This window comes from Tetrapisispora phaffii, chromosome 8 (assembly GCF_000236905.1).
Source record: "Tetrapisispora phaffii CBS 4417 chromosome 8, complete genome".
Lineage (NCBI taxonomy): Eukaryota > Fungi > Ascomycota > Saccharomycetes > Saccharomycetales > Saccharomycetaceae > Tetrapisispora > Tetrapisispora phaffii.
The window spans coordinates 435788-458312 of record NC_016527.1 but is presented as its reverse complement, the minus strand read 5'-3'; the positions used below and the strand labels follow the sequence as shown (position 1 = coordinate 458312).

Below are 22525 nucleotides of genomic sequence, written 5' to 3'. Positions count from 1 at the left end.
AGATGAGCATTGGCTTTATATCTACCTCTTACTGGGTCAGTATGGTAATGTCAAAAAAAGGTTGGTTGGTAACCTTTCCAAACTTTGTTTGTATATTCGTACATAACGATATGGTTATAATATGGATCTCACAAATAATGAAAACTTCAAAGAAGGAAACCTATTATACTAAGAATATGTATTTTATGTATTATACTGTTAAGTGAATCTTGATGTGTATAAATAGAGGTTATGATGGTCCCTTAAGCATGGTAATCAATTGAACCGTTGTTTGCTTTTTTTTTGACTTTCTTAGTGCTTGACTCATTAAGGTCGGATAAATTCATAGACAACTCGAGCAACAATGGCACGCCAAAATTTCATTGGGTTAGTTGTATCTCAAGGTAAAATGCAGAAGACTGTAAAAGTTCGTGTGGAGACTAAAGTATTTAATAAATTGGTCAATAAGGAATTGTTTCGTAGAAAGGATTATTTGGTCCATGATGAAGGTGATATTTCTCGTGAAGGTGATTTAGTCCGTATCGAAGCTACAAGACCATTGTCTAAAAAGAAATTTTTTGCTATAGCTGAAATCATTAAGAATAAAGGTCAACAATTTGCATTATATCAATCACAGGCTGAAGTCAACGTTGCAAAGGAGGAATACGCAAAAGCTCAAGAGTTTTTGAAGAGAAGAGCTGAGATCGACAGTAAACAGGATGTCGTTTTGATTAACGACATAAGAACAATTCAAGATGCATTGTCTGAAGGAAAAAATCCAGAAGAATTAACAGAAATAAAGAATCGTTATGGCATAGAATCTTTCACCCCACAAACAATTAAAAAATTATTGACTTTAAATGTTTCAGGGTTAGAAGCACAAGTAGAGAGTCAAAAGAATAAAATATCGAATATTCAAAATAAACTAGGTGAATTAATGAAAGATGATGCAAAAGCAATTGAATTTTTGAAAACACATGGTGTCCAAGAACCAGAATTGTTAAAGAAAAATATTAAAAAAATATACTGAGAAAATACGTATTAGAAGAATTGAAATGATCCTACTATCATCAACTGGTAACGTCAAAATAATAACCATCATTTAATGGCATGTAAATATCATTATCCATTTTAATGTGTTAATATCATCATTGTATTCATTCATATTTTGTTTTACTTGTATATAAAAGTTACAATACAAACTTAGTTTTAAAATAGCACTTTCATCAATTATCATTTACTTTTCAATATTACATTTATCTGCAACAATGCTAACATAAGGAATAATTGTTAACATATAAATAAGTATATTCTCTATTATTATATTATGGTTTAAATAGACTATTTAGGCTGTACCTAGAACATTTCCAGTCCCTTGGAAAGTTGGTTGATTTGGGTTATTTGTAATGGGTAACGTTACCACATTTTCCCATATTGAAACATAATCTTCGTTAACTTGTATATCTTCATTCAGATAATATTTTAAAAACCTTGGTGTTAAATTAATAAAAAATTTCAGTTTTGATTCGAAATAAGTAATTATCCAGCTAGGTATTACTACCATTCTAAATATTATTTCTTTCCATCCCATTAAATAACCAACAAGTAATCCAAATAAATGTCCCCAGAAACTAGAACCTGGTATAAGTAATGCAATAACTACTAAAGTAACGACAGGATCCAAGATTGTTGGGATTGTGATGTTTGCAAAAAACAACGTTGTTGTTGGTTTAACTGTTGATTCTCTCACACTAAAATAGGCAAATAAAGTGAAACACCATCCACTAGCGCCAGCGATTGCTACGGTCGGGTATAGCCAATGACCAACAACACAATATATCACACCCGTCACAACTGACAGTATGTTTAACATTATAAATGTATAAACTGTACCATGTGTAGCTTCAAATGCATTTAACGGAGTGAATAAAGCAAAACAATTGAATAGAAGGTGTGGAATTGAAAGATGTGCTAGTGGATACAACAACAATCTTGTTAAATCCAAGTCCCACAATGAACTTGGAGATAGCGTACAGTATTTATTAATGTCTACAAATTCATCTGTGATGAAAATAAAAATGATTGTAATCAATACTATTACAGTCAAAAAAGCTGGAGGCTGTGAATTTGGTAGAATAATATTCCTTAAATTCATGTTGCTGTTGTGGCAAAAAGAAAGGTTACTTGGCCAATTTTATTGTTTTGTATATGTAAGAAAGTTAGATGATCTAATATTTAGTATAAAGAGGTATTAAACATTTTTAATAAGCAGATTACATGAATTAATTTATGTAATAATAGCCATATATGTCATATTTTTCTAAGATGGTCTGGCTCATCTAATTATTTTTGCCCTTGAAAGTTCACCCTGATTGAAAATTGCGAAGATCTATAATCTGCATTTTATCAATAATTAGTTAAAAGACACTTCATAATTTAATAAATTTACTCTCTTGATTTAAGTAAAGATGTATGTTCGATTAAAAAAATAATATACTTATTTTCTATATATTTCATTAAAAGAAATGGAGTTAGCAAGTATTATAATATTTATATGTAATATGGCAATGATCAGGTAATCTAATCAACCTCTTCCATTTCGGTGTCAGCTGGAACTTCTTCGACAACAGCTTCTGAAGCAGCTTCTGGGGCAGCTTCTTCTTCTTCTTCATCAATGTTCAAACCTAAAGAAATTAATCTGTTAACTCTACCGGCGAATGAAGATGGTTCATCTAAGGAGAAACCAGAAGTCAATAAAGCAGTTTCGTATAATAAGTTGGTTAAGTCCTTGACAGTTCTGTCTTGGGCACCACCTTCAGCAACTCTCTTTTTCAATTCCTTAATGATTGGAGACTTTGGAGAAATTTCGAAAATCTTCTTAGAAGACATGTAAGAGGACATAGAAGAATCTCTTAAAGCTTGAGCCTTCATGATTCTTTCCATGTTAGCGGACCAACCGAATTGACCGGTTCTAATGGCAGCTGGGGCATCGGATAATTTTTGAGAAACAACAACCTTTTCGACTTGCTCACCTAAAATTTCCTTTAAGGCCTTTGCTAATTCTTCGAATTCTTTTTCTTCCTTTTCTCTGGCAGCCTTTTCTTCTTCTGTTTCTTCAATTTCGAAATCCTTTGTGATATCGACTAAGGTCTTACCTTCGTATTCCTTTAATTGAGTGAAAGCATATTCATCAATTGGGTCAACTAAGAATAAAACTTCAAAGTTCTTAGCCTTTAATGCATCTAAGAATGGAGATTGTTCGACAATCTTCATACTTTCACCAGTGATGTAGTAAATGTTCTTTTGGTGTTCTGGCATTCTAGTAACGTAATCAGTTAAAGAGGTCATTTCATCTGCAGATTTGGTAGAGTTGTAACGTAATAACTTAGATAAAGCAGCTCTGTTTTGAGTATCTTCATGGACACCTAATTTGATGTTCTTGGAGAAAGCCTTGTAGAACTTGTCAAATTGTTCAGAATCTTCAGCGATTTCGTTGAAAGATTCAATCAATTTCTTAACAATGTTCTTCTTGATGACCTTCATGATCTTATTTTGTTGTAACATTTCCCTGGATAAGTTTAATGGTAAATCTTCAGAGTCAACAACACCTTGAACGAAAGATAACCATTCTGGGATTAAATCTTCAGCCTCATCGGTAATGAAAACACGACGAACGTATAACTTGATGTTATTCTTCTTCTTCTTACTTTCGAATAAATCGAATGGAGCTCTACCTGGAATAAATAAGATAGCTTTGAATTCTAATTGACCTTCAACGGAGAAATGCTTAACGTATAGTGGATCTTCCCAGTCGTTAGAGATAGATTTGTAGAAAGCATTGTATTCTTCTTTGTTGATTTCAGTTGGGTTTCTTGTCCATAATGGTTTAGTTTTGTTTAATTCTTCTAATTCTTGAACTTCTTCCTTGATAGTCTTAGTCTTTGGTTTTTCTTCAGCATCGTCATCTTCTTTAACTTCTTCTAATTTTGGTTTCTTGTCATCTTCTTCGGTCTTCTCTTCATCTTCTTCCTTCTTTTCTTCTTCAGTCAATGGGATTTCTTTTTCAACTTCCTTAGTGACTAATAATTGAATTGGGTAAGCAACGAACTCAGAATGTCTCTTGATGACTTCCTTAATTCTTTTTTCTTCTAGATAATCCAATTGGTCTTCTTTCAAGAATAATCTCAAGATGGTACCTCTACCGATCTTTTCATTAACTTCGTCCTTAGTGACAGTGAAAGAACCACCGGCATTAGATTCCCAAATGTATTGATCATCGTCATTGTTCTTAGAAATAACTTGAACTTTGTCGGCAACCAAGAATAAAGAGTAGAAACCAACACCGAATTGACCAATCATAGAAACATCGGCACCAGCAGATAAAGCTTCCATGAAAGCTTTAGTACCAGATTTAGCGATAGTACCCAAATTGTTAATCAAATCGGCCTTAGTCATACCAATACCGGAATCTCTCAATTCCAAAACTTTATCTTCTGGTTTAGGAGTGATTCTAATGAACAATTCTGGTTCGGTTTCTAATACTTTTGGATCAGATAAAGATTGGTATCTGATTTTATCAATAGCATCAGAAGCATTAGAAATTAATTCTCTTAAGAAAATTTCTTTGTTTGAGTAAACAGTGTTAATGAATAAACTCATTAACTGAGTAATTTCAGCTTGAAATTCAAAAGTTTCAGCAGCCATTGTTTGATAAATCTTCTAATCTTTTTAAGTTGTTGTTATTAGTCTTACTTCAAAATTCCTTAATAAATTAATGTCTAAAAGATACTGAACAAATATTAATAAATAATAATAATACAAATTAATAAATTATAATCAAATAAGAGAAAAGTTAATTGAAATATCGTTTATATATATATATATATATATCCAAAAGTATGAAAGTTAGTAAAGGATCGTTGGTTAAGAAATTATTAATTTACAGTTGATTAGAAATACCAGAAGTTTCCATCAAACAGTTGGGTATAAAGCTGTTTGTATCTTATTTTTCTCTTTTTTTGCTCTTCAAAGACAAAGACCAAGTAGTAAAGTTAACAAAGGTATTTCTAGAAAAGCTTAGAATAACTTCGTTTTGTGTATGGTTGTGGTTGGTTGCTTGAGTATACATTTGATCAATTGCTGTATGTCTCTGTCCCGCATGGAAATAAAGAAAACTTCTATGACCTTCTAGAAACAAAAACTAAAATAAAAGATGAAAAAGATGATAAGACGAGGAGAGATTTATGGTCACGTGGTTGTCAGGTGACATGCACGTGACGGTAATGCAATACATATAGAAAAGTGCTTGTAGTGCTTATATATACTCTACTGATCGGTGACGATTATTTCTAGTAATTGTCTTGTTGTTTCACAGACTAATCCATCATTATCATTTGATTTGACGTATTCTAATAATGTCCTTGTCTTCTCAGGGCTAAATTGCTCTGGGAATAACTGAAAGCCAGAATTGTATATTAAATCATGGATTATATGAATAGATGATCTTCTCATTAAAAAGGAGTTCTTCTCTGTTGTCTCAAGTTGAAGTATTTTGAATGCACAATCTAATATATCTGGAATTTTATCGGAAATTCCAATTGCATTCACTTGTAAACATACACCAAGTATTGACATTGCTGACATTCGAATTCGAGTGTCTAATGTATCATGACGTCGAATTTTATGTATACATGATTCAATTATCATATTAGCGATTTTACCCACAAATAATTCATTCAACTCTTGAATAAAATTTATTAGTACTTCACCAATCTTTAAAATATCATCTAATTTTGTTTTTTTAATATTGTTATAACGATCAAGTATCAATGGCAATGTTTTTTCTTTGTTTAAACGGAGTAATAAATTTAAGTTTTTAATCACATTTAAATACAAAAATGGATCAGAATTTCTTAAAAATTGAAATTGCAAATCAACCACTTTAGAAAGGGTTATTACTTCGGTTCCTGTCTGAATTAATTTACAAAGTTCATGCAGACCGTGTACTTCAATGGGAACCAATGGATCACTTAAATTAATCATGATATTGTCCAATTTCTCATTATCTTCATCGTATTTGATAGAGTCAATAAGTTTATTATTACTGTTACCTGTTGGTTTACTCTTTAGTATTCCATCGATTTGATTTGAAATTTTCCCAAGTCTTTCGCTCTTAGTTTCATCTTTAGCTAGTTTTGATTTTATATTAATTAATGTGTCCTTATATTTTAATAAAACCATCACATTTGTATTATCCAATACGGTCAGTAATAAATCTATCAGAATGTTAAAAGTTGAAGAGGTATTATCATTTGAAACATCTTTCAATAAATCTTCTTGATTTTCACCATCAGATTCGTCTTCAGAATCATCATCAGAATCACCTCCAGTTGCAATTTCACGATTAGGGATATTAGTTAGGTCGGTGCCTTCATCCTTGGCGGTACTAATGTAATCTAATAACTCATCTACAACATTCAAAATGGCACCAGGTTTCTTAACAAAATCAGATTTAAAATTATCATTCACTTTTTCAAGGAATTTTAAATCTTGTAAAATGAAAATACTATTTTCATTGTTAATTAAGTTAGTGTCTGTATTAGTTTTATTTTCTGTATATATATCATTTTTTGAAGTTCTAATCCAAGAACTTAATCTGTTCAAAAATGTATTAGTTGTTACATCATCAATATTCAATAATTTCAAAAATTCAATGAATAGGTCAATTCCATCGTCCATTTCTTGAAAAACTTTAGTAACCTTTGTTAATTTATCAGTATCAGACTCAGTCGTTATTCTTAAATCCTCTTTTACGTCCTGTTGTTTGTCAACTACTATATATGCAAGGTTTGTCTCCAAATCAATTTGATATTTCCAATCAGCATGTTGATAATTTGCTAAATTCAAATATATTGTATTCAATGCACCAAAGTCACCTGTAATGTTTAAGTATGACTTAATAAGAGAAAGAATAATCTCGTAATATGATGAATCTTTTAACCCATTGTTATCGTATCTCAAAGGCTTTTTTATATGTGAATTCTTTAAAAATAATGCATAAATCCATAAATTTAAATAAAATTGATGGTTTTCTTTATAATTTGTAATAAAATGTGCTAATTCAATTGATGTAGTTTTTGATAAAGAGACTAGTACGTTTATAGTATCATTTAGCTCTTTGACGGAATGCTCTTTAACTGGATCATTAAAAAATACTCCTAACACTGGTTTCAGTAAGAAATCCTTAACAATTAATTTATTTTTATTAAAAAAATCTAATATGACCTGGTTCATGCTAGTTATTAAAATTGGTCTATTTGTTGATTGTAATGCCTCTATTATCTGTGGGAATAGTTTCGTTAAGTATTCTGTGTTGCTTAATTTACTTGGCTTTGAAAGTAAAGTTTGTGACACTCTATTTAAATTTTCCATCTTGATTTGGTCATCATCTCTGACACCCAACAGAAAGTCCACTAAACTAATAACACCATTACTTCTCTCCAATGGTAGCAATGCCAATTTGTTTAAAAAGAAAGCCTTTAAGGAGTGTTCCTTTATAGTCTGAATATATAAGGTATAAATGACGAAAAGGCTGTAGGTTTCTTGTAACTTTTCAAATTCATTAAGGAGATCAAGTGAAGCAAAGGAATTATTCTGTAAATGCAAAAATACCAGACCAATATATACATTGGAATATAAAGGCCCATTAAGTAAAACTTTTCTAAGATAATCATCTTTTGCAATGCTTGAAGAGCTTCCTGGTTTAAAAATAGTGTAAAATGACCTTATAACTGTCTCTAAAACCTTGAAATTGGGGACAGTGTCCTTTGGTATGCTGTTTGTGATATTAGACTCTTTATAAGCGTTAAGTTGTTTTTGTTCAGTTGGAATTCGCACTGTCTGTGGCAGATTAGCATCGATCCCGTGGACAATCACTAACTTTATCAGTTCATCCACAAATTTTATATCATGCAAGGAAATTGGTAATATATCTTTCCCTTCTTCAGATAGTTGTTTTTGGGTAGACAGCGTTATTTGATGCAGTTGGGTAAAATAGTCGATTATTTTTGTTACAAATTCTTCATTATTGTGAAATCCTAAAAGTTGATATATATTAGGTAAATCTTGATTCTTGTTAGCCGCCTTTAGTTTGGCTATGAGTTCATCATTAAGTTTCTCAAAAAATAAATCCAGATCTGAACCTCTTACAAATTCCGGTTCCTTTAGTAATACTTCTTTAATATTTACCTTTTTTTCAGTTTCCATATTTTGTAAATAATTGATCAGTTATTAGAATTACAAAAGGGCAAATAATTGAAACTGATTTCATGTAAGACTCTTTGTTCTTGATCAGAAGGGTCAAGTGGTATTTAATATATATGCGCTATAACGTACGCAGAATTATATTTAACTACTAATTTGAACAAATAGAAGGTTATATATTTATGATTGCAATGAGCATCTTATAGTGCATCACTCGAAACGGGCTAGGTCTCGGAAATTTTTATGGTAGTTAAAAAAATTTGAGAATCGATGAGATGGACAATTATCTAAAGATTATTTGCATATGAATATTAATTAAACAGTAGTGATTCATGTGCAACGCTTGGAAACTTCAAGAATTTCGCTATTTACTGTATTCAACTTAGTCACTTCAAAAGAGCTTTTAATAGTGAAAAAATTGTTAAATAAGATACAATTTCAGAAACTCAAAAAATCAAGTACAACATAGTCAGCATAATTGAATCAATCGATAAAAATGTCTTTATACTCAGGTCCATTAGATGAAGAAGATCAAGATGCCATTCTTTTAGACGCTAGAGCGGGTGATATTGAGTCATTGCAAGAAGTGTTCAGCATTGTGATAGATCCAAAGTCCATGGTTACTTGTAGGGATTCCAGTTCAAAATCCACAGCTTTGCATTATGCAGCTGGTAACGGTCATTTAGAAATGACTAAATATATATTAAAATTGGCTAAAGAGACCACTTCAGAAGAAAAATTTAAAGAATTTGTTGATGAAAAAAATGAAAATGGTAACACTGCTTTGCATTGGGCTTCCTTAAATGGACACCTGGAAGTTGTCAAGTTATTATGTGATGAATATGATGCTGACCCGTTTATCAAAAATAAATTCGACCATGATGCCATCTTTGAAGCTGAAAACAATGGCAAAGAAGAAGTTGAAACCTATTTTCTAAAGAAATTCGACGTTGAACCATTAGAGGATGAAACAGTTATAAGCTCAAAAGATATTGCTACTGTTGATAATATTGGGATAAAAGAAGGTACTGAAATCGCCAACATGACAAATGACGCTACAGAGGCTTTAAGAGAAAAAACAGAAACTTTGAACATCGAATAAAAAATCATGTCGTAAAACAAAAGAAAAATAAACCATCCACTAGAACATACTAATTATAATAAACCAAAGGTAAAGATAACAACTGCTATTTTGAGAAATAGCAAAAGAAGATGAAATATAAGTTATTATATAATGCATGCATCGATTTACTTCTTAACAATAGTTTAAAGAAATATAAAACATTTTTATATCTCATCAATTAATTAGTAAAGAAAACTAAAACATAGATAATTAATAAAAGAAACAATCAGAAATTTAGAAAGCCATCGTGAACTCTAGTAGTAGGTATTTCCATATGTTAATAGCGTCATATGTATGGAATATATGACGCTATCAGACAAGGCTAAGACGTATTACAATGGGACACGATAAAAGGCAATAGTTACCCTACCCCACATTATATAGAGAATATGCTATTTACCCGGTGATATCTCGATGTTTCTGAGTTCTCTCTACTTATCTAACACTAACTATAAAGACACCGAACCAAAGATAAGTACAGTAGCACTAGCACCTTCCATGCACTACTTGTAGTTCACGTAGTAGCAGCAAAGATATAGATTGATTAGATAAATAATGACACCAAGAAGAATATCAAGCAAGACACAAATAGACCAGAAGCCCAGACGACAACATCCAAGAGAAATCGAGAAACTGAACTGAGATGAAAGCAAATGAAAACGAAAATAAAACACCAACATGAAAAATTTTTAGTTTTAATATTTTTTTTTTATTCGTTTTCGAAAATTTTATGTTCGATGTGTATTTTGCTATAAGTCGTTATTAGTGGTGAAAGTTATTAGCTTTTCGTTGTTTCCAAAGCCTAAAAATTGAAATTTATAATTTATAGTAATTATTTTACCATGAGAAGTGTAATATCTTAATTTCATTGAATAACTGTAATGATAGTATTATATTAGTTATTAGTCAGTTAATTACAAATTTATAATTTATTGTTGAAATTAGTTTAGATTGTTTTCTTTGTTCAAGTTGTAATTAGATATATACATATAAATACAGAAGGCAGATTATTTGCGTAGAGTATAAGAATAATAGAGATCGAGAGGAAAAATGTCATCTGATTTAGCTTCTGATTTAGGTTTTGATCTATCTTTGAAGAAGAAGAAGAAAGGAAAGAAGGTTGCCCCAGAAGGTCTTGATGGTGCTGCTACCGAAGCTTCTTCTACTCCAACTGGTGATGAAGATGCATTATTCGCAGGTTTGAAGAAGAAGAAGAAGAAGTCAAAGACTTCCACTACTGGTGATGAGACTGAAGATGTTGATGATATTACCGAAGCTTTAGGCGACTTAAAGTTAAAGAAGAAAAAGAAGAAGGCACCAGTAGCTGACGTGGACGAGTTCGAACAAGAATTAGCTAAAGCTGGTGTTGTTGTCGATGAAACCTCTAATGAAGCTACTCCAGGTCATGAATCTTCCTTACAACAAGATGTAGGTCTACCATACGATAAATTATTATCAAGATTTTTCAATATTTTAAGAACAAATAATCCAGAACTGGCTGGTGACAGAAGTGGTCCTAAATTCAGAATTCCACCACCAATTTGTTTACGTGATGGTAAGAAAACTATATTTAGCAATATCGAAGATATTTCCGAGAAACTACAAAGATCTACAGACCATTTGATTCAATATCTATTTGCAGAATTAGGTACTTCTGGTTCCGTAGATGGTCAAAAGAGATTAGTTATTAAAGGTAAGTTCCAGTCAAAGCAAATGGAGAATGTTTTAAGAAGATATATTATGGAATACGTTACATGTAAAACTTGTAAGAGTATTAACACTGAATTAAAGAAAGAACAATCAAACAGATTGTTCTTCTTAGTTTGTAAGAGTTGTGGTTCTACCAGATCTGTTTCTTCCATTAAGACCGGTTTCCAAGCTACCGTTGGTAAAAGAAAGAAGATGTAAGTGCATTGAGCTTAATATAAAAATAATATATATACATATAATAAATTTCTACAGAGATTTTCTGTTTAGTTAATAATCATAATCCTAACATATTGATTTACCTGTATTATAAACAGATACTTGATTAAAGCACATACGTCTAACAAATATATTCATATTTAGTAATAAAGCGCCTGTAAATTATTCATAACGCTAATCGTCTACATCTCACTGAGTACACTAACTTGGATTATCTCATAGCTAGGTATGAAGAAAAAATATGGTATTTATCAAACTATACTGTATGCTGAACTTTGAATGCAAAGTACTATCTTCATCGTTAGATAAATACGTTCATTTCTTTCTCGTTTTAAATGTTTGCATGAGTAACGAGGAAAAATTCGAGCATTCATGAATTAGCAAACCCTGATTGCTTGACTCAAAATCAATGTAACTCTGAGAATAACTTATCTAATATAACCAAGACCTTCCTTAATAACTAATGATATGCGAAAATATCTCTTCTACACGATGCTTTTGAGTATTTATAATAATTATTTTTTATTATTACTACATTATATAAACCATATATATGTACGATCATAACATTTCAAGAAGTTGAAATATAAACTTTCAATTCCTGGCAAATTTGTGTTTATATAATTAATTTACCGCGGTACCCTTTTGTATATTAAACCTTTACAAGAAAAGGTATAATGTTCTCTTTTTTGAATGCAAATTTCTATTTAAAATAATATAATGAATTCACTTTTTGTTTACTTCATTACTTTAATAGAAAAACTAAACTTTCTTTTCAATTAAAATTATTGAAATGTTTAGTTATATTGTAATAATTCATTGGAAATATCACAATTAGTATAATAGTTTGTCAGTTGATAACTAGTTATATGGAGTTTTCATATATCTTGATAAATGATGGTACCCAATTTGACACCGAAATATCAGAAACTAACCAATTTTTCATTAATTTTTGAGCATTTGATTTATTTTTACTCGCTTCATTGAAAAATTGACTTAATACCATAATAGTATTTTCATTTTCTAAACTTGAAAGAAAATTAGTTTCAATTTTTTTCTTGTAAAATTGAAATTCATTCTCATTTAATCTAGTTTCTGAACTTAATAAATTTTGAACCAAAAGAACAATTTCATTTTTTTCTAAATAGTTTTCAGAATCCATTGAACTAAATGAGATCTCTGAAGAAGTTGAAACTCTTCTAGAAAGCATACGTTTAGAAGGTGGAGGTGGAGCAATGTTGTTAAGAGCAATTTTTTTGCCGTACATGTATTCAGGAACATTGTCAACGATTCTATGCGATGATAATGGATTCTTCTTGTTTTTTCCTGACAATAAAAACGATGGACAGTCATTATAGCCTGTAACTTCATTTTCAGAACAATTTTGGAAACTCTTTGTATATACAGTAGTACTCATGATTGCTATTTTTTTGATGTTAGTAATTAAGATATAGTCTGTTGCTATTGTCTGTTTGTCTGAACTATATACAGTATTTGTAGAAGTTAGTGATATTGCTATATTTAAAGGCTGTTGTATTCAATAGAAAAGGTATCAAATACTGAACATTTTCAACTTTAAGAGTACGAAAAGAAAAAAAATTAGTGGTAGAAGAAACAATATAGGAAAATAAAGTAACAAAAGATGATTCTTTATATATATTAGAAAATATGGATCTATTAAAAGTTTATGTGTGTATACATGAAATGTTGATGATGCAACGATATTTTTCAGGAATCGAGAAGCACAATTAGTAGTAATATGTATGATAAATATTATCAAAAAATATTATTGCAGATATTATTGCAGATATTATTCTATTGTTCTTATGAACTAGTACGCCTGAATTCATGAAAGCAGTGGCAGAAGACAGTAGAATAATTCGCAAGCCCCTGTCATATTACTTTATTCACAATGATGTGTGCGCATCGGATACTATGATAAAAACAATTTTTACGGTATTATAGCTAGCTGGAATTAATATATATCTATCAGTTTTCGGTAAACTGCTTCCTTCCCCTCTATATCTTCAGTAGAATAGAAGTTAAAAATATAGTAATATCAGAATATATGGATTCTAATCAAATTAATCGAAGTGAACTGGTATCCCATTACAAACACTTTTTTCTGCTGTACTAACTATCCTTCGATTAAAATTCATGAAGATATCTCTGTACGCATATATTTAGAAGTGATATCAAAAATCTCTTCAGAGCTGCACGAACTAACTGTATTTCACAGGGATGAATATTTTTCGAAAACGTTACAGAGATACTCACCGGAGAGAGCCAAAAAAAACATAAAAAGAAAAAATCAATAAAAAAAGCGGTGTGGTATTGAATTTTGAAATGTTGCTATCCCCCCGGAGATTTGTTACCGAACTCATGAATTCCTTATTCGATTGATCAATTTAAAAAAAAGAAATACAAAAAACAGCATTTTTTTTGTTTCTTAATTTTGCCCGCCTTCGTCACCTTCTTTGAGAAAATTTTGAAGTATAGTGGTGAGGGTGATGAGGGGAGTTTGCGATTCGTGAAAACTACTAAAATAGAGTTCCTAGTTCTTTGCTACGAATATCAAGAGAGCAAAATTAGTAAGGACTGAAAAATGTTTAGTATTAAGTGTTCCCCGACGGCAGGGTATAATTTTTCGCTTTATAAATTACTTCTATATTATCAAACTGCTGAAAATACTTGCTACTTAATGAAAATTGGCAGGGATGAAACGCGTAAATGAAGTGGCCTTAGTATTCACTTAATGTGTTTTCATCTTAACGAGTAGAGGGGACCACATAGGGCAGAGAGGGGATTATGCTCCTTTAATGATGGTAATATACTTTGCAGCTATCCGTCCTCCTGTCGTTTTTGTAAATAAAAAAACTTTGTATGATTTCTCTAAAGATTTGTATAGACTTAAGCCAATTGTAATAATATTGCATTAGTATTTTTTTATAATGGCATTAACATGTAGGTGGTAGAGTGACAGTACCAATACGCAAGAAGAAGAAAATAATACTAAGATAATACTAAATTAATTAGAATAATTAAGTATAATTAAGTATAAAAAAATTGTGCATGAATAACGATTATAATTCATTGGCTGTTATGTTTCATTATTTGAATTCTAGTAGGGAGTAAAGTGTGTCTTGCATTAAAGGTTGTTGCGTTGAATATTGGAATTTAATTAAATCAGGGTGACTGAGTATCATAATCTGGCAAGAAGGAGAGAATTTTTACAAGAAATATCTATATTTATGGAGAAAATAACGAAGAACACAGGGATTTTAGATTATATAAAAAAGTTTTCTTTATTTCAACTTTTTCATGAACATGGGGTCCATTCGAACCAATCGCCTTTCTCTCTTTCTGGTTAACAGAAACTGTTTTTTTTCTTTTTTATGAAGTCACAAAAATATCTGTAGTTTCACGCACGCTTAGTGTTCTTCTGACTAGTATTGTCATTATTACTACTGCATTTTATTCTTTTTATTTACCGCATGTAAACATATATACACAAACAATATTCAACCTCTCTCTAATTAATGTTACGGCAGGTAAATATATCATAACATAAGATAAATAAAAAGGAAGGAGGAACATTTCGAGGGACTGTTTAAAAAAACAACTAAAAACTGCGTAATTAATTTATTATTCCCATGCTAGTTACGAACCGTTCTTTTAGCTGCTACTATTGAATTAAGGGAACAAGATTAATAGTGAGATCTTCTGGAATGCTAATTGCCATTACTTTATTAGCTTCATTCGACTTAAAGGCCAATTGATGATGACGCGTAAGGAAGACGAAAAATTGTTTTAATATGCTCTGTTCATAATTCAATAGAGTTTTGCATTTTTTTTCCTATTAAGGATCTGTGTAAATTTTTATTGAATTTACAACTTAAAAAATTACAAAAATTCCCCAATTAATCTCGTCTTTGCTATCATGTATGCGCCAAATTTTACTTCAACTGCTCTTAATAAACATTCAGAGATTTCTTAAGAATTTTTTGGTTTAGAAATTTCAATTGCATATGACGTTGTTATAATAATAAACACGTGATTTTTGTGTCATATTAAACTATGCATAGTTTAACTGCTTACATAAGTCACCGTAATTGCTATTTTATATGGGGTTTACTGATACTTCGCCTAGCTAATATTTCATTTGAAATTTAATAGTATAGCTTAAACAATGTATCTTATTAGTAACGGATAAACAGTCTAACACTCGGAAGCGGAAGCTCTCCTATGAAAAAGTTTTAAGAACTAATTTCAGGATTAAGGTGCAAACATTTACTTCAAATAACCTTTTATTTAATGAACGCAACAAACAGTTGAACATTATAACTCTTAGCGAGTGTAAATGCTGATAGAAAGTATTCGGCTCCTTGTTTGAAAAATATCGTTTGTGCAATATTATACATGTATTGAATAGGGAAAATTGACGGTATCTTTTGACATAATTGATTCAAATTGTTACTGCATTGCTGATTTTATTATTATGAAAAACAATAAACTCTTGTCTTAAATCTTGAAAGTAGTATATCGGGTTTAATTTAGTCATGTGCATGCGATTATTTGATTAGGTTATAAACTAGAATGATTCAACTATGACTTTTATCCCTACAGTGTAGTGATGAATTCAATTACACTAGTGGTGTCCAGACGCTGATTTGGATCCACTTTCAGGCACTTAGTTATCAATTCATTTAGTTCATTTAACTTCGTGAATGCAGTGTCAGTATATTTTTCAGCTTTCTCGGGAAAACTGAATTTACCTATATTGACTGAATAAGATAGTGATGACCCCCTTAATTCTTCCTCTCTTTTAAATGGTGAGGTTCCATAAATGAGTGCATATGTTAGACAGCCGAAAGACCATATATCTGATTTTGTTGAAATTACTTCGATATTTTTTTGAATTAGCTCTGGAGCTTTGTACTCAACATGTCCAATACGATCTAGCCACTCTTTAAATTGGATTGAATTGCAAATTTCCGAGGACTTTATGCAACAACTTAAATCTCCTATAACAGGAGTAAATTCATATTCTTCATTATCATTTTGTTGATTTTTTTGAATAAATATATTAAATGGTGATAGATTCATGCCTATATAAACGTTATTGTTGAAATTAGAACCTGAAGAAACAGTCTCAGATTCATTAAGTATATGCTCTAATGGTGTATCCGATTTCAATATTGGAGTTGTGGTTTTATAAGTATCGTTAACTGTAGTATTTATATTATTTGATGGTTCTATGTGATGAGATTCGTTTCTTAACTCTGGATTATGCAAATACTGGAGTGCTCTCGCTACCCCTAACAGAATTTCTATTATTTCATTTTCATTGAGCACAAAGTCGTTATTTATAATGCTTTTGTTCATCAAATCGTCTATTGTACCTAGTGGAAAATATGGGAAAACAATATTGCAAACCTTTGATATGTTATTAGTTGAAGTACTTGAGTAAGAGGACCCCAATGTTAAACTACTGCCATTGGAAATTTCTGGCACACCATGAATCAATCCGTTATATTGCTGAAGTATTTGTGAATCTACTAGCTTCATAATATACTTACAATCAAAAGTATTGTAGTAATTGATTTCTGTTAGGGCTATTTTCAAATCTTCCATTGTAAAACAATTAACTCTCTTTAGTATATATTTATTTCCATTATTATCACTTCCCGATGATGGGTTTGCTCTTGCACTGTTTAAACTAGACTGTGATGTGATAGTATATTTATAGCAATCGTTATCTTCCGCTATTAATTCGTTGACAATATATTTCTCTCCATTGATGGTAACTTCAGGGACGGTATATCTAGAGAATACATGTTCATAACAGAGACAACTCCCTATCAGCTTCAGAATGCTATCCATAATCACTAATGTAATATGATTAAACCAAAATCAGAAAAGGCAAATTTTATATTTAGTGCATATAGTTTAGTCTAACCATCTCTCATTAAATATACTATTTTCAAAACTTCATGTAATCTTTCGAACTCGTCCTTATATAATTTGAGCTAGGTCCTTTTTTAAATTATACTGAAATTTCCAATATAACAGACATACTTAAGCGCTAGCGAGTCCGAAAAAAAGGTCATGTGACTAAATTAATTTTACGCTCTCGCAATGGTTAAATAATGCAAATCTTATTAGAACGTTTATCAAAATAGTAATATTGGTGAACCAAATTGCCTTCCAATCCTCCTGAAAGTAAAAATATGAACTAACAATATTAGATTAAAACTATTTACATTTAGGTTACTGAGGTGTTAATCAAGCGATTTGCCATCACTTTCCGAAAACAATCAAACCGACATAAAACTAAAACAAATTATTAAAATTCTTAACATTTTCTTTCTCTCAAGAAGCTACTGAAAGTAATAAAGAATCGATCAATTCTACGTTCAAGAATACGTATTTACTAACTCAACTAGCTATCAAAACTCATCATGTAAGTATATTTTCATATTTAAAAAAAATTTCCATGTTAAAAAATACATCAAGTTTTTTGAATATACATACACCCCCATATTTAACACACCGACCCCTGTCCATATTTCAATAAAAAACTTCAATGCAATGCATGCATTTGCTTGTTTATAATGTCAGAATTGGATTATCATATAATGCTTATCGACGTTCCATGAATCCAGTAGTGAGGAGAACGAGATGATACTTGTATTTACCATAAAACAATAGATAATGACTAATCAACTATATTTCTGGCGTTTTTCTGTTTTGTTTTACATTATACTAGTTCTGTGTATGGCCATGATAAAATTTCATTCAATTTCCACAAGTTATTTTTGTGTTAGAAAAGGATCAATATAAGCAGCGTGTTCCTTCCATGGCATAACAAATGCATATTTCTATGCCCAAAAATAACCGAAACGTAAACAATGATTCTTCTGGGTAATATCCGCTACATGTGGTAGTATATAAAAAACGGAAAAAAAGATTAAGTTTTCTAAAAACAGAAATAGATTACGCAATCGGGTAATATATATAACTGTAAAAAATATGATTTATCAAGACAGTGAATAACCTAAAACAGATAAATGTTTCTAACAAAAGTAATACAATAACATCCGTTCAACAAAAGCAAGGAGACATAACTATGTAAACATGTTTTTCTTTTCCCCCTCCAATTAACATCATCACTGTGAGAGGAAGCATTTCTGAGTGTAGTAGTAAATGCCATCAAGACCACCATAAAATGCCAATACAGTTCTCATCTTATGTAAACTACATGCTTGTGTTTGTGTTTGTGTTTTGTTTGAACCGTTACTCAAATTCACATGTCCATCCATATCGCTCCCCACGAAACAGCTGCTAGCAATACGCTTCAGAAGGATACATATATACACACGCGTGTTATGTGCGCGTACCCAAAAGATGACTTTTGTACGAGACAGAGGCACCACTGCACAGACAAACAACCGTAGAAGAGCCTTCAAAAGCCAGAAAACAGACAGTAAGTGTGATTTGAACGAAGGAACGAAGGAACGACGGACGGATAATTAAAAAAACATAACACAACTTCGCCCACAAAATGTTACGCGGGTTTTTGTCCATTTCTTGACAATTTCTGTAACAAGAGACAGAAACACACCGAGAGAGCGAACACAAACCCGTCTTCCCCGGTCCTGCGTCCCTTTCTTCATCGCCTTGCTGTTGCTTGCTTAGCCCACTTCAAATTAACAGATACCTTCCATGCACTGTTTAGTAATTCACATTTTCCATTTTCCAATTTTCATTCGAACAGATAGATACACACACACAGAGAGCATGGATATATTTGAACTGAGTAAGTAAAACAAAAAATTGATGGGATTGTGTATTTGTGTGATATTCAGTTTTTCTTATATATGTAGCTTTTTTTTTTTGCTTTTTATTGAATTCCAAAGAAGAAAAAATTAATAATCATTATATTCATTTACTAATTTGTTTAAAGAGAGAAAAAAATAATTGTTATTATTATGAATTCATTTTGTTATAATGTCATATACAATTCAAAACAGGTTCTTACTATTATTTTCAATTGTATAATTCAATTTTTAGTACTTGTAAATCGTTCACTTACATAAAACAGATATTCATATACATACATACATATATATCTTTGTTATTGTTGTGTTTTTTCCAATTGGTTTAAAAAAACATACAAGTAAAATTACAATCAGAACGGAAAGGAAAAAAACTAAGGTCAATTGCAAAGATATTTATTCATAATGAGTAATCCATATGCTACTGAAAATCCTTACGAGGAGAACTATGAATTAAATGATACTCCTAATAATAATAACAATGCATCAGGTAATGATTTTGTTGAATTCATGAGTAGTATTAATGTAATTAATCAAGATTTAAGTAATTATGAGAATATTGTCAATCAAATTGATATATTACACAAAAGATTATTGTCTGAAGTCAATGAAGAACAGGCCAACCAAACAAGAAACTCTTTGAATGATTTGGTATCGCAAGCTACTGATTTACAATATCAATTAAAAGATAAAATTAAAGAAGCACAAAGATTAGGTTTGCATGACACTAATAAACAAGCTCAAGCTGAAAATTCAAGACAAAAATTCTTGAAGTTAATTCAAGATTATAGAATTATTGACTCTAATTATAAAGAAGAAAATAAACAACAGGCTATTAGACAATATAAGGTTATTCAACCTGATGCTACTGAAGATGAAATTGAAGATGCTATCACTGATGTCGGTGGTCAGCAAATTTTCTCTCAGGCTCTTTTAAATGCTAATAGACGTGGTGAAGCTAAGACTGCTTTGGCAGAAGTTCAAGCAAGACACCAAGAATTGTTACAATTAGAAAAGACAATGGCTGAGTTAACTCAATTATTCAATGATATGGAACAACTAGTTGTTGAACAACAAGAAAACATCGAAGCTATTGACCAAAATGTCGAAGCTGCTCAGCAAGATGTTGAACAAGGTATTGGTCACACAAATAAGGCCGTCAAGAGTGCCAAAAACGCTAGAAAGAATAAGAGAAGATGTTATATTGTTTGCTTCTTAATCATTGTAGTTATCATCATCGCTGCCGTTGTTCCTTCTGTTGTTGCTACCCAAGTTTAATGAGTGTGATAATAAAAATATTTGATAATCTTAATCTATTTTTTTCTTTCTCTCTCTCTCAATTTTCAAATGAAAAGTAAAATTACATTTTTCATTTATTTAAACTTGCATTTTGGAATCTCGTTTTTCCAAACTCAACAACAACAAAAAATTTAATACGCTACAAAAATGAACGAATAATAATATAATAATAAAGTTGATGAAGACTGATACGATACGTTATTTTTACTCTTTTACGCTTCTTTTCCCAAAATAAATTTTAATGAAATACAAAAACTTACATCACTTCTATTTGAATAATCCACAAATAAAAAAAGATGGATTACCCAATAGTTAATAACATGCTGTGACTAAAGTAGTGGAAATGACTTCAAAAATTGTAACTGTACCAGAAGTATTATATAAGAACAACATACTGTATAATAATAATAAATAAAGCCTTTTTCCTAATGTTTAGACCCTATACTTAATGATAGCCATTCTTATAGTTAGAGAGATACATCGAACCATCAGACGCGTTTAAGAATACGACTAAGTTCAGCTCGATATTGAAAACAAATACAACAGATGAAGTAATTTACAGATTAGATAATTGTAACCCTAGATATTTTAGTCCCGATAGTATAATCTCATAATAAATTAAAAACTTTGAAACAAAGAAATTAATTCCTATAAATCAGGGTGGAAACAGGGAAGAGTATTGATTTTCCAAAGACAAGTTTTCAAAAAACTTTGGGGATGTGAATTAATAGGTATAGTCGCAACTAAATTAATTAATCCTAAAAATTTACAACTTCGATAAATAAATTATCAAAATAAATAAACAAAGTAATATGAAAGGCATTGAAATAGTCTTTGGTTCATAAACATATTAAATATCTATTATAAAAAAATTGTTATTCCTATAACAAAATCAAAAATAAGAAACGGGATTTCCTATATTCAATTATAATGAACATTTAAGTGATGATAATCCCTTCACAGATGGCTCCTTGGTCCTCAACAATGCCAAGCAACGAGAACGCCTAACATAGAATGAACTAAAAATAAGATAAAACAACATGTATAAAGAGAGTAACATTATTTATAAATTTATATTATCACTTTATTCTCTTTATATATGGTTGTATTGTTAAATTTAATGAAAATTTTTAAACAACAAAAACTCATTGAATAGAAATGATAGTATTACCCGGATACATGATATTCCATTGTTGTAGGGTTTACCACATCAATCAACTTGCATATAGACATACAATAACAACTGTTCCATGATTAATCACTGAAATAATGAATCAGTTACACATATCCTAGATTACATGAACATCCAATGTCAGCATTTCATAATGCTCTTTCCAGCAAGGAGTTGATGATTATGATAAGAGAAAGATATAGCTCATACAGAGTTGAGTTATTCAAAGTTACACTATTTATTCAACATTTATTGGTGAGCTTTACAAAGAGAATACTCTACAGCAATAACATATTTCTTGTAGTCGTTATCTAGAGAGGTATATATTTTATATTTTCTTGCAGCCTACAAACTATGATATCACAGTCAGTTGACTAAATAATTTTATAAAGAGAACTTGTTGATACCTTTTTCGTTGAATTGATAGTTCACTCTCTCTCTCGCCAACAGAAAAATTGAAAAAACAACAACAACAGAATGAAGGCTTATAATGGTTACATTGTGAGCAACGATGTGATCGTTTTTGGTAAAAGAAACGAACTGGACCATTGGCACGTCCTAAAACTTTTGAATTGTTCGTTCAACAATATTTCTCTCTTCTCTAATATTTGATATTTTCATTTTATTGTTGGTTCTTATGACTTGTGCGCCGATTTGTCTTTGATTTTACTTTTATCGCCTTCAATATTTCAATTGAAATATTGAATATCATCTCAATTAATTGTATCTTAAATAATATTATTACTATGAACTCCGTAACTTATTCCAATTTGTTGGTTTTATATTGAATGAGAATACCGGTTTCTTATTTGTGCGTTAAAGGTCAATTTATTTATAGGTATAATTATATATATAAAACAATAATTGATTTTTGTTATTGATCCAGATCTTGTTTGATCCATTGTCATTGATTGTTAAGCACCCAAA

At 30.6% G+C, this 22525-nt stretch overlaps 9 protein-coding genes across 9 annotated transcripts; 4 read left to right on the top strand and 5 right to left on the bottom strand.

The window, feature by feature from the left end:
• Positions 1 to 343: 343 nt before the first annotated feature.
• On the top strand, positions 344 to 1009 carry MRPS17 (mitochondrial 37S ribosomal protein uS17m; the record flags this gene model as incomplete). The annotated part of the gene is made up of 1 exon (XM_003686786.1): positions 344 to 1009. One exon carries the CDS (start codon positions 344 to 346, stop codon positions 1007 to 1009), a length of 666 nt encoding a protein of 221 aa, XP_003686834.1.
• A 315-nt stretch (positions 1010 to 1324) lies between these two features.
• Positions 1325 to 2134, bottom strand: TPHA0H01940 (uncharacterized protein; the record flags this gene model as incomplete). The annotated part of the gene is made up of 1 exon (XM_003686785.1): positions 1325 to 2134. One exon carries the CDS (start codon positions 2132 to 2134, stop codon positions 1325 to 1327), a length of 810 nt encoding a protein of 269 aa, XP_003686833.1.
• Positions 2135 to 2559: 425 nt separating this feature from the next.
• On the bottom strand, positions 2560 to 4683 carry HSC82 (Hsp90 family chaperone HSC82; the record flags this gene model as incomplete). Its single annotated transcript, XM_003686784.1, has 1 exon — positions 2560 to 4683. One exon carries the CDS (start codon positions 4681 to 4683, stop codon positions 2560 to 2562), a length of 2124 nt encoding a protein of 707 aa, XP_003686832.1.
• Positions 4684 to 5304: 621 nt separating this feature from the next.
• On the bottom strand, positions 5305 to 8244 carry RTP1 (Rtp1p; the record flags this gene model as incomplete). The annotated part of the gene is made up of 1 exon (XM_003686783.1): positions 5305 to 8244. One exon carries the CDS (start codon positions 8242 to 8244, stop codon positions 5305 to 5307), a length of 2940 nt encoding a protein of 979 aa, XP_003686831.1.
• A 493-nt stretch (positions 8245 to 8737) lies between these two features.
• YAR1 (Yar1p) lies at positions 8738 to 9343 on the top strand (the record flags this gene model as incomplete). The annotated part of the gene is made up of 1 exon (XM_003686782.1): positions 8738 to 9343. One exon carries the CDS (start codon positions 8738 to 8740, stop codon positions 9341 to 9343), a length of 606 nt encoding a protein of 201 aa, XP_003686830.1.
• Positions 9344 to 10414: 1071 nt separating this feature from the next.
• SUI3 (translation initiation factor eIF2 subunit beta) lies at positions 10415 to 11272 on the top strand (the record flags this gene model as incomplete). The annotated part of the gene is made up of 1 exon (XM_003686781.1): positions 10415 to 11272. The coding sequence occupies one exon, from the start codon at positions 10415 to 10417 to the stop codon at positions 11270 to 11272; it is 858 nt and encodes a 285-aa protein (XP_003686829.1).
• Positions 11273 to 12155: 883 nt separating this feature from the next.
• Positions 12156 to 12707, bottom strand: ADD37 (Add37p; the record flags this gene model as incomplete). Its single annotated transcript, XM_003686780.1, has 1 exon — positions 12156 to 12707. One exon carries the CDS (start codon positions 12705 to 12707, stop codon positions 12156 to 12158), a length of 552 nt encoding a protein of 183 aa, XP_003686828.1.
• Positions 12708 to 15910: 3203 nt separating this feature from the next.
• On the bottom strand, positions 15911 to 17173 carry ENV7 (putative serine/threonine protein kinase ENV7; the record flags this gene model as incomplete). The annotated part of the gene is made up of 1 exon (XM_003686779.1): positions 15911 to 17173. One exon carries the CDS (start codon positions 17171 to 17173, stop codon positions 15911 to 15913), a length of 1263 nt encoding a protein of 420 aa, XP_003686827.1.
• Positions 17174 to 19533: 2360 nt separating this feature from the next.
• TPHA0H01870 (syntaxin) lies at positions 19534 to 20406 on the top strand (the record flags this gene model as incomplete). Its single annotated transcript, XM_003686778.1, has 1 exon — positions 19534 to 20406. One exon carries the CDS (start codon positions 19534 to 19536, stop codon positions 20404 to 20406), a length of 873 nt encoding a protein of 290 aa, XP_003686826.1.
• Between the last annotated feature and the right edge of the window lie 2119 nt (positions 20407 to 22525).